This window comes from Triticum aestivum, chromosome 2A (assembly GCF_018294505.1).
Source record: "Triticum aestivum cultivar Chinese Spring chromosome 2A, IWGSC CS RefSeq v2.1, whole genome shotgun sequence".
NCBI classification, from domain to species: Eukaryota; Viridiplantae; Streptophyta; class Magnoliopsida; order Poales; family Poaceae; genus Triticum; species Triticum aestivum.
Genome location: NC_057797.1, coordinates 749,780,340 through 749,792,272, shown reverse-complemented (window position 1 = coordinate 749,792,272; position 11,933 = coordinate 749,780,340). Strand labels below are relative to the sequence as shown.

Here is an 11,933-nt window from a genome sequence, read left to right as displayed (position 1 = left end):
CCTGATCTTTTTGACCTGTGCTTTTATGCAGTCTGGTCCATTTTTATTATTGCCTCTTTGGTTTTTGGAGGGAGGGAAAAAGAGAGGGAGAGAGAGATGTGCTGCCGACAGGCGGGCCCTGGGTTACCTTACCTGGAACCTTGTCGAGAGTGCTGGATCATGGACGGGCGAGACGACGGTACGCCACTTTGGTTGTGCGAGGGAGGCAGTATTCAAAATTTGAAACTGAAGCGAAATTTCTCCAGCACACGAGAAAAAGAGTTTCTCTGACGCGCGCACAGCCCAGCCCAGCCCAGCCGTCTCCTCGAAGCAAAAGCGAAAGCTTCTTCTCAAAAAAAAAAAAGCAAAAGCGAAAGCAGCAGAAACCTCATCGCTTGCATGTCATTGCATGCATGGGCATCCTTCTTTTGACCGCCCGCTTTATTTATGCAACCTCTTTTGAATTTTGGGTTTGGCGTTTTGGGAGGGGAGAGAGACATGTGCGTCCCGCTGACAGTGGGCCCGGAAGCTTCCTGGATCGTGCGCGGGAGGGGAGGGGAGGGGAGACGGTGTGTGAAATGCTGCATGAAATTTGAATTTGAAACCAAGCTCGAGTTTCTTCCGAGACAAGAAAGAATCTCTGACACACTCACCGCCACCCTGCTGCTGCGTACGTCCCTCTATATCAGCCGACGTATCCCCAACCCCGCTCATTCGTATCCTCAACCCCTCCCTCCTCCCACCAACTTCCGTGAGGTAGGCGAGCACCCATCCCCATGGCGAGTCTCCTTTCCTCCTCCGTGCTCCTGCCCGTCGGCCACCCCACCTCCCGCTGCAGCGCCGGCGGCCGCCTCCTCTCCACCAAGGTCTGGGGCCTCCTCTCCTTGGCCGCGCCGGAGGACACCAAGGTCTGCGGCCTCCTCCCGGTCCCGGCGACCTCACGCGGGAGCGCTCACGTGGTGCTCGCGGTGCCGGAGGGCGCCACGGGCGGCTTCCTCTCCTTCGAGGCGCCGGAGGACACCAAGGTCTGGGGCCTCCTCCCGGCCAACGCCACCAAGGCCACGCGCGGGAACGGCATCGTCGCGCTCGCGGTGCCGGAGGGCGCTTCGGGCGGCTGGGGCCTCCTCCCGGCCAACGCCACCAAGACCTCGCGCGGCGTCCTGGCGCTCGCGGTGCCGGCGGGCGGGTGGGACCTCCCGCCGGCCAACGCAACCAAGACCACCCGAGGGAACGGCGTCGTGGCGTTCGCGTGGCCGGAGGAGGGCGTCAACCGCTGGAGCGGCTGGGGACCCCTCCCGGAGGGCGCGCCGGCGGAAGATGTCAAGGCCTTCTACGCTCAGGTACTACGTCTACGTGATTAATTGCCCTGCTGCTGCTCTCTCCGTATTATATTTTGCGCTTCTTGCTTGTTTGCTTATGTAATAACCTGTATCATGCGGCCTTCTTGTCTGTTGGCAGGATTTCATCAATCGTGTTGACAAGATTGGCACCATCAATAGCTACGCCCTTTTTGGGCACGCCGACATCCTGGAGGTTGCGGCGGAAGCCGCCGAGAGGTGCATCCAGGTGGTTGACCTACTTCAACCAGTGCTGGTGGATCAGTTCGCGAGCCGCCCTCGAGCATTGGGGGTCACCACGACCCTGAGCGTTGGCCTGGTCGAACATTGCCGGATCGTCTTGTCCGAGTGTGAGGAGGGTTACGTCCGGGAGCATCCGCTGCGCGAAGCCTTTTACGGTCTCAATGCCCTCAATCGAAGGGGCTACCCCAAGCCCGCCCTCGTCACCGCGTCCCGGACAGAGGCGGACAAGGTGGCCTACTTCAAGCATCTGGCGGATGAGTTCAAGGAGCTCGCCCTCGAGGTAGAGGCGTCCGTCAAGGAGTGGATCGACTCTGACTCTGGCAAGTCGGCTAGGTGGTTCGATCAGCCCGTGAAGATGCGGTTCGACGACTAGATCGAGGTGCCTCTGCATGCCCCGCGAGCTCCATTCACTCCAATGTTTCATGCTCTTCTTTTTGTATCCGGTCGTCTATTAGTCCTTGCTGATCCGCATTTTTATCCGTTCGTGTACTGGAACTATTATTAATTAGCTACCCCTTTCATTTCATTTTGAATCCGATCATGTACTGGGAACTGGCTACTCGTCCGTCCTTTTGTGTCTCTTCAATCATGTACTGGGAACATGAACTACTTAGTGATTTGCAAGATGTTAGTTCAGACTTTTTCTTTTTGAGGTATCCCTTCATGTATGATCCAACAGGTTGGGTGACGTGCAATTTTAGTTATTACTAGTATACTTCAGGGTATGATCCAACAGGTTGGGTCTTGGGTGGGTTGCTTTCTGCTGTCAAGATGAAAATGCTATAGTTGATATGTATGTGAAGATGTTAGAGATTGAGTCTGCCTATAACATGTTTGGTATCATGCCAACTCAAAATGTCCTTAGCACAGCTAACTTAGTCCTAACTGTTTTCTACCAAGCCTCGGTCGACGTTATGTTGTGATCCACAGATGTAAGAGGTTGAGTTTGCAGGTTGTGCGGTGTACTGGTGCTAAATACAGTACACACCTTCGATAAATACAACAAATTGATGGCTTTATTAGGGAAAAAATCATATATATATATATATATATATATATATATATATATATATATATATATATATATATATATATATATATATAGTACATTTGCTGCAACATATCTCATTTATAAGCTCTGCATACACAAGGATCTTCTTTCGCTAGACTAGTTCTGTTACATCTGTATCCATGGTGTGGTTGACAAATTTCGTTACAGAGACATGGCCTATCTCTGAACTTCTTGGCCTGCTGTAATTTTGCTGGTTCAAGTGGACTGTCGGTGCATCATGAGGCAGAAAACCCGAGTCCTCATTTCGATGTGATGCATACTCGATTGTGGCATGAAAAATATTCAGTCAAAAACAGAGTATATGATAGCTTTCGGTGTTTGGAAACTACATGTCCAATATGTTCCAAAAACATACGACAAAAAACTAATATAATGATAGAAATATTCAAATTGATCACACATAGACTTAGGCATTTCTCGTTTTGACAGTGAAGAGAGAATTTTGAAAAGAGATAGTATTAAATTAACAAAAGGATCTCATTGCACCAGTCTGATATGAATATAACTAGAAGGGTAAAGCACGCCTTGCGGCGCCGTTTGTTCTCTTCGTGCTAAGGGATCTTTTTTTCTTTACAGCCCAACGAAGAGTTTTTTTTTTTTTTGAAAAAGAGAGTTTCCTCTCCGATTTCCACTATCAGAAATCACCAAGTCTTACAAACTACCAGGCCTATTACAGGCCCAACAAAGAGTTATATTAAGGATAACGCTAATGCTTTATGAAAGTATGTTGTTCTCGTTGTGTTGTCCATTACACACCATCAAACCATCTGTATGGAAACTAACTAAGTTTTGGTACAATCAATGTTGCAGAAAACAAAAGGCATTTCAAATGCAAATTAAATCTGTAGTTGTTTATCCCCTTCTCAGCAATATACAACAGTGATTAACAATAACATGTGTGACATGAAAGCCAACAACCTCCAAATTCCATTCTCTTGAAAGATTGTCGCATGATGCCAGTGTGGACCTTGTTCATCTCCCATCTTGCTCTCCCCCGGTCAAGTAAGGTTGTGTTAACATTTTGAGGATGGTTAAGTATCATGGACCATGATGAGACTTGGAGGAGCTTTCATACACCAGAAGCTTTTATTTTCCTCGAAGTTCCTGCGAGGCAAACCGATATTGTTTTGGAAAATGACTCGAGTCTGGCTAATCAACCTATTCTGTAACACTTTAGTAGCTAGACTATTCATAAACTAATGCCTTTTGTTTGCCAAACCACAACCCAGCTTCCGATTCACAATCAACTGAAACATGAATATGCGATATCTAATACTCCCTCCGTTTCTAAATATTTGTCTTTCTACAGAGTTCAACAAGTGATTTCATACGGAGCAAAATGAGTGAATCTACACTCTAAAATATGTCTATATACATCCGTATATGGTAATCCATTTGAAATCTCTAGAAAGACAAATATTTAGGAACGGAGGGAGTAAATCTTACACGACATGTGTTAGCTATATCATAGATTCAGAACAGAATGTACAGGTATTTGTGCAATCAGTGTGATGATATACATGTAACAGCCCACGATTATAAGTGATCATACACGTGTATGATAAACTGAAACTGAAGCTATCTAATAAGTACTCCCTCTGTAAATAAATATAAGAGCGTTTAAATCACTACTTTAGTGATCTAAACGCTCTTATATTTGTTGACACTATGAGATAAATTACGATGCGAATTGACACTATGTGATGTGATGAGTGATGACGATTTGGGTACTTTGGCATCACATAGTGTCAACAAATCTGACAACACTAAAACTGTGAGAAACTACCTACACCACACAACGCTTTCTAGCATGGCTGACATAGCAAAAGCAAGTGATACAACCATAGTTTTAAAAACCAACTACGATGATCCAACAGAAGCTTTCTAGCATGACTGACATAGCAAGAGCAAAGCTATGCAAATATAACACCCCGCGACCTACCTTTGTTTTGTATAAACGGGTTTACATTTTTTATGTACAGCTAACATAAGCATTGAGGTGATTGTTGTAGCATTAATCTCTCCAGGTTATATGCATATATAGTAGCAGGAAGCAAGTCCAATTTAAGTATTTATTTGGTAAGCATGTCACCATAAACATACAAAAGCAAGGGGGAATCAGACATTAGACAAATTAGATTTTAGAATGAAAGAAGAGACTACAGTTGAAGCACACCTAATCATCAATTATGTAATCTTGCTAAACACAACAAGATGTCTAAATGTTGACAGATCCATACATTGAACATTTATTCGAAGTTATTGTGTTCTAACATGCACACTCACACCGAGTTTTGCCACTCTGAGAATTGTATGAACTTTTATTCTGAACTAAATTATTTTTCTTATGATTCTTTTGTGGCTCACGAATTCATAAACACATCAACTTTTAAAAAGTAACATTTCTATTTTCTAGAACTACCAAGTAACAGTTCCAGCCATCTTGAGGAATTGGGGAAGATAATCCAACTATAACAACATAAATCTTTATGAATCTAAACCTTGGCAGCCAAACTTGTGATTCACTATAGGTAAAAACTATCTTGGACAACTGTCCCTACATACTGGATGGCAAAAGGTCAGTGTGATTGCTATATTGTTTTAATGACAAGAGGCTTTGAAGACAATGCAGCAACGCACCAAAACAAAAGCTTTTTCAACCCAAACTTTGTCTTGAGCTGAACCAGAAGTGTCGCCAAAAAATGAAATCGTAACATCAGGTAAAAGATGACAGATCGGCCAGAACCTTGCAAAATGAAGAGACGCATGTAAAGATTGAATCTCCTGTTAAAATTATATCCAGAGAAAAAAAAGGTAATATGACACATCGACACAAGAAATCATAGTATCTATTTCTCAAACACTAATTAACAACACTTAGATCCGGACATGATGTTATACTATTCTTTAGCCAACAAAATATTACCAATCAATTTCACCAAGGTCACAAGGGGATGTGGTTGGCAAGTGAAACTGAAACCATCTATTTAGTCGCAAATCCTACAACACTCTATATATTACTCCCGTGAGCTAAACTATGAACTGGAATCAGTACAGAGCTAGTGCTATTTTTAGAATTAATTTTCCCTGTTTTAGTTTGCTAGCTTCTTGAGTTTAAAGCAAACTGCACCTATAATTATTTATGTAACAAGTTTTGGTTCTTGTTCACATTGTGCACATGCCTCTACTTGTGGACACAAGCCTTATTGATCTACATTACCAGTACCATGCATGATTTCTTACAGTGTAGTGGCATCAGGAAATTAAGTCTGATTTGAATGCTAAAATACGGTAACTTCACCTTTTTATGCTTGCCAAGAAAAAAAACACTTTCAGCTAGTAAAGAAGCAAACTAATGCTAAAATATGGTACAATGTTTACTCAAACTGTTCAATCCTAAGTTTTATTTGATATGGGCCGTGGTCAACTCCGACAACTTAAAGAGTTATCTTCAATAAACAATTATACAAACGTCACACCGTATCCTAATCAACACACGTATGCTCTATACATTATTATGGCTTTTAGATATTGGGCCGAACTATACTGCTGAACAATAGACACTAAGCGGAAGAAATAATAATGAACACATTAGTTTTGACACAATGTTATGCAGATTAAGCAATCTAACTTGCAATTCCAGAGATAGTAGCTCTATTAATTTTACTTTCCGCGATACCACGAAAGCTTGTCATTGTGGCCGCGGTGGTGCAGGTAGGTGACAAAAGTCCAGCCACATAGCAAAAATCTGCAGGAAAATTCATATCAGAACTTTGGGCAGGAAGTAAGGCTACAAATGCAACAAGAGCAGATACTACACACACATGCCCAGTAGGGGACGGCGTATAGCTTGAGTATCTAAAAAGGCCTTATCACGACGGTGAGCCCAGCGAGGAGGTCAGCCATGGCAAGCCATCACATCCGTCTTCTCATTCAGCTGGAACAAATCGCTGCACGGGTGTAACTGCGATCCTGACTTCCCTGGACTGCTCGACCACTGGACAGGTTGAACAGAAACAGTACCGTCAGCAATCACATTACCAAGCATATGTGACCTCATGAACAAAAATTAATCTGCAGAAGTAAGCACAATCAAAGATCATGTTGGCTTATTTGGCATCACCAAGTAGAATGGGTACACGAGCATTGGGAACGGTAGCGCAAATCGAAGCTTCCGGGTGGCACTGTCCAGGCTCCTATACAGCTTCTGGGGAAGCTGAAATTTGCAGCAACAATTGATTCAAAACAAGATGACACCAGGTTAATCAAATTCCTCAAGAACATGAGCAAAGTGAGCAGCCACAAATTTGGAATCTATGTAGCCCACGTACCGGATACCAAGACTCGTCCTTCTCAATGTGGCCATGGTTCTGGTGGTGCGTCCAGTGGCTAATCCGGAGGAGTGGAGGATGTGTCTGTTGACGATGTTCAGTTTGGCGTTGTTGGAAGCTCACAAGGCCGCTGCGGCAGCAACCATCCACGGAGAGAGAGATGGCGAGCTCACAAGCCGGAGACGCACCAGTTGTGTCTTAGGACGAAGAGCGGCCAGAACATGGTGTCCTGTGCGACGCAGTAGACTGGCCAGGCAGGCGGCGGCGAGGGCGACAACGACACAGAGCGACGGCAGGGCAACCTGAAGCCGACGTCTCCTCTCTGATGACCACCGATGCCCTCACCACCTCCCCTGATGCAATGGCCGCCCCGAACCAACCACCAAACGCGAGCTCTGCCGCACCGCCGTCGTCCATCCCCGGAGTCGCACACCGCTCGCCAAAGCCACCGCAGCCGAGCCCAGCCGGCCAGATGTGACCAGAATGGGCACACACACAGCCAACCACAATGAAGCCTCCACTGCCAGTGACAACACCGGCCCGATCTGGAGCATCGAGCCCCCGCATCGGCTGCCGCCACCGCCGCATATCCACCTACCGTAGACACCGACGCCGCCGGCAGCACCACCGTAGGCAAGGCTGCAAACCCTACCGCGCCGGGCATCTTCAGCTGCGAGATCCCCGTGGCGGCCCCCACGAGGCGGAGAGAACGGGTCCCGCCGCTCCCGGCTCCGAGCGGGCTTTGCCCGCCGGAGGCTACCGGCGACGGGGAGAGGAGGGAGGAGTCGAGGGGGCTGCTGGCCGGAACGGAGTCGTCGCCGCCCGTGGCGTCGGGAGGAGCGACGTTCGCGGTTGAGCCTCCCCGGGGTCCGCCTCCCCGCTGGAAAAAAAGCTGGTACGATCGGGTCGCACGAGGCCAAACGGGAGACCACCTCGCGCGCATGACATCTGGCAGTACGAATCTTAACGCAGCGTTCGCCTGGCTTCCAGCCCATAGTCCTAGCCATCTCCGGCCCGGCCCCGTCGGCCCACCCAGGCCCGGCCCTAAAATCCAGGGCCTAGGCCCGATGGGCTTGCCCATGGGCCAGGATTGGGCCTGAGTTTTGAGCCCACCAGCAGGGCCTGGACGGGCTTGGGCTTGGCATATTGGCATTTTAAAGAAGAGGCCCAGCCCACAGCCCTAAGGGCTTTTAAGGGCTTTTTACCAGATGGGCTGGGCTTGGACTTGAAAAGTAGGCCCGATGGTAGGACCTGGGAGGGCTTGGGCCTTAATTTTCTGCCACGGGCTTTTTAAGGCCCGGCCCTAGCCCGGCCCATGGCCAGGTACACTAGTAGAAAAATGGTCATTTGTCCCGGTTCATAAGGCTCATTTGTCCCGGTTGTGGAACCGGGACTAAAGGGTCGTTACTAATGCCCTGTATCTTTAGTCCCGGTTCTTATATGAACCGGGACAGATGGGCCTCCACATGGCCACTGCGGCGAGCACAGACAGGAGGCCTTTGGTCCCGGTTGGTAGCACCAACCGGGACCAAATAAGCGTCCACGTGTCAGCATTTCAGGGGCTGGGGTTTTTGTTTTTGTTTTGAAAAGGGGGTTATAGGGGGTTTTGGGGGGTTAGTTTAGGTGTTTCATATATTGTGTTAGCTAGCTAATTAATAGAGAGAAGTATGTGTCCTTTCCTATCTCCTTTGCTTGGTCGACGCTACGTACTATACGTATAGAGAGGACTCGACACGCTAGCTACTAAGCAAATGAAGGAAACAGAAAATCGTTATGAACGTACATATGCATACAGAGAGAAGTGATATCGACCTCTCCTTCTCCGAGAGATTGGTCAAACAACAAGTTTTCATATCTCTTACAATATAATCCCCTAATTATATACGAACTTAGGTTCCACATGGTATTCTCCGTCTTTAGCGATCACGTGGTCAAAAAAGAATGCCACCAATTCCTTCTTGAATTGAATGCGATCTGGTGGTAGGAGTTCATCCCGCATCCGAAACACCTAAATTTGAAGAAGGGGATCAATACATATATATATGAATGAATGAAATCAACACAAATGATGGTAATAAAATAAAATTGTGAATACTATTGCTTACACACTTCATATTGTTTGTCAGAGTAGCCCCGCTCACAGGTCATGTGGCGGATGCACTCGCAAACGTAGTATCCACAGTAATTAGTCCCGGCTTCCTGCCATAACCACTTTACAAGAAATAGAGGTCAATCAAACTGATAAGCAAGCATACTAAATGGTATTGATAAAACTAGCGCTTGAATCACTAGAAGATGCGCGGAACTAGGTAGTAGTACTTATTTTCGAATGTTTAAATTGCAGCTTCTTCGACAGTCCCGGAGTTTTTGAGGTGAATTTTTTCCAAACCCTGCCAGACAAAGAAAACAATTACTTGATATCAGGAAATGAACAAAGTTTAATATCATGGTGCGATAATGATCGATTTAACTTACTTCTCGAGCATTTCAGTCATGTCCGCATATTCCCGGGGATCTTTTCGTCTCGAGTCAAAGACGGTTACTAGTCCCTGCTCAAGCTTAATCTCTAGGAGAATATAGTAAAAGCTGCGCACGCATGCATAACTCATCAATTACTCTCTCCATCCCAAAATTCTTGTCTTAGATTTGTCTAGATACAGATGTATCTAATACTAAAACGTGACTTGATACATCTGTATTTAGACAAATCTAAGACAAGAATTTTGGGACAGAGGGAGTACATTACTATAACCTCGAGTAATAAGGGAAACCGAATATGCAAAAGATAGTAGCACTCACTTGAAGTTGTAAGGAAAGAATATTATATATTTGTTTTGATTTAATACCAACTATCGTAGCAAGTTGGCCTCGACCTCTTTATCATGTTTATCAACCTGATAAGCATGCAAACCGCATATGGGAGGGGATGGCCCTAGCTGCATGACTACTCCTCGGATAGCCTTTGCTTTGCACATACCAAATCACAACAGGTGCGCGCATGGAGATTCTACCACCACCACCTCATTAATTGCCACATGCCGTACCTACTAGGCTACTACGTACATGACCCCGCAAGAAAGCCTGCAGCTACTACTTCGAAACGAAAAATAGCTGCCGTTACTTGGACTTGATTGCTCTGTTATTGGCCTCTCAAAACAATCAGCTAGCTCTTTGTTAATCAGTTCAAGAGAGAAGTTTCTTTTGGCATGAAGAGAAGAATTAGAGGCAAGAGCAGAGACCTACAAACTTCCATTGAATGTAATGGTTTAGTCCACAAAGTTGCAAAAGATGATCAACTCATCCACAAACTTGAAATGTATGGGATGATTTAGTCCACAACCAACCAGAAGCGGACAAATGGCGCCTCATTGGCAGCTTCGTGGCACAACCTGTCTGTCTGGCGTTTTTGCGAAACAATCCTCCAAGTTATGGAAATCACGCCCGCAGTACATGCCTGGGCTGCCCCGGTTATTTAATGATACGCAGAGTAGCTGGTGCATCCAGATTTCCTGCCGAAAAAGAAACACACGGACAAGCAGCGCGGCATGCATGCAAGGCATGGTCCAAAAGCCTACAAGCACTTCTAGTTAGTCAGGAGTATGCAACCACTATTCACAGATCACGATATGCATCCTTATTCAGAAAAAAATAGTTACAAGTAATTTTTTTGGGGGAAAAATAGCTAAAAGCACTGCAAGTTTTTTCTTTTTTTGCGGGGAAAACCACTGCAAGTTAGTCAGGAGTAGGCCGCCACTATTCACAAATCACAATATGGCTTAGAGCCTCTACAGTCGGACGCCCCAAATCCGATCCATCAAATGTCCGTGAACGCGACTTGGCGCGTCCGTGGACAGTGACCAATTACATCTTAAATATTTGATTCTACAAGGACACCTCAAATTAAAAATCTCAAATCCAAAATTATTACATGCAATGTGAAACCTAATCTAAGCAAAGCTTGCTCGGTTCCACCGTGACAATGCCTGGCGGCCGGCTGCGCTCCCAGATTGTTGGTCCGGTCGCCGACAAGGTAGAGTAGGGCATGGGACACGAGCCGGCTAACGGGACTCAAGGCGCCGCCGTCTCCCATGCCCTACTCTTCCTCGTCGGAGCCCGAAACCCGAACGGTGCCTGTGGACATCAGATTGATGATGCATCCGTTCTGGGACGAGCCGACGACATCCACCACGACGCGTTTACGTCGTCCGGACCGCTGCACCATACGGGTCACTTGAGAATGCGACTCTGCCTCGCCGACGTCCACCGCCGCACCATGTTTTTGTTCGACGACGCCCATGGTGCGTCGATGGTTTCGGCGCCAATGGAGGGGTTGCGCGTTCACCACCGCGTTTGGACGCCAGACGGTCTGCACCGCCTCCGTTGAGGCAGCCACGACATACCTAGCGCCATTTGGTCGAACGCAATGGATTCCCGACGGAAGGAGTCCGACCACTGTCTCGCACGGGCCTCCTCCCGATAGCGACGAAGCGCAAGCCGGACGGTCATCTCCTCCTCGGGGGCATATGGAATGAGCTTCGGGTTGACGGATCTGGAGGTGAAGGACTCGGATCCGCTGCCCTCCATGCCGGAGGCGGCCGAAGATCGCTAGATGTGAGCTTGGATGGCGGAGGGGAGTGGACTGAAGTGGCTATGGTTTGGTCCGGCGAGCGGATGGGGAGGAATATATATGGGGTCGGGTGGGCCAGCATGGACCGGGTCCGACGTGGCGGGCGCGCCCGGGTACGCCCATATCCGCCCCAATATTTCGGCTGGATATGACGGGTACCAGTCAGCCCAGGCATTTGATGCCTATTTAAGACACCCGTCTGGGTCGAAATTTTGTGACCAGTCAGTGATCGGACGGCTTGCCCGGGCGTATAAGTCGGATTTGGGGTGCCCGGCTGTAAATGCTCTTCTGCTGTTAACTTTTTGATAGAAAATATATGGCGTCAAGATTTATACACATGATAT

The 11,933-nt window shown here is 47.1% G+C and overlaps 1 protein-coding gene and 1 pseudogene across 1 annotated transcript; one reads left to right on the top strand and one right to left on the bottom strand.

Moving 5' to 3' along the window:
- The first annotated feature begins 688 nt into the window (after positions 1 to 688).
- On the top strand, positions 689 to 2,176 carry LOC123186413 (uncharacterized). The gene is made up of 2 exons (XM_044598180.1): positions 689 to 1,319; positions 1,438 to 2,176. Exons 1-2 carry the CDS (start codon positions 756 to 758, stop codon positions 1,930 to 1,932), a joined length of 1,059 nt encoding a protein of 352 aa, XP_044454115.1. The 5' UTR covers positions 689 to 755; the 3' UTR covers positions 1,933 to 2,176.
- Positions 2,177 to 4,955: 2,779 nt separating this feature from the next.
- On the bottom strand, positions 4,956 to 7,379 carry LOC123191983 (omega-3 fatty acid desaturase, chloroplastic-like; annotated as a pseudogene).
- Between the last annotated feature and the right edge of the window lie 4,554 nt (positions 7,380 to 11,933).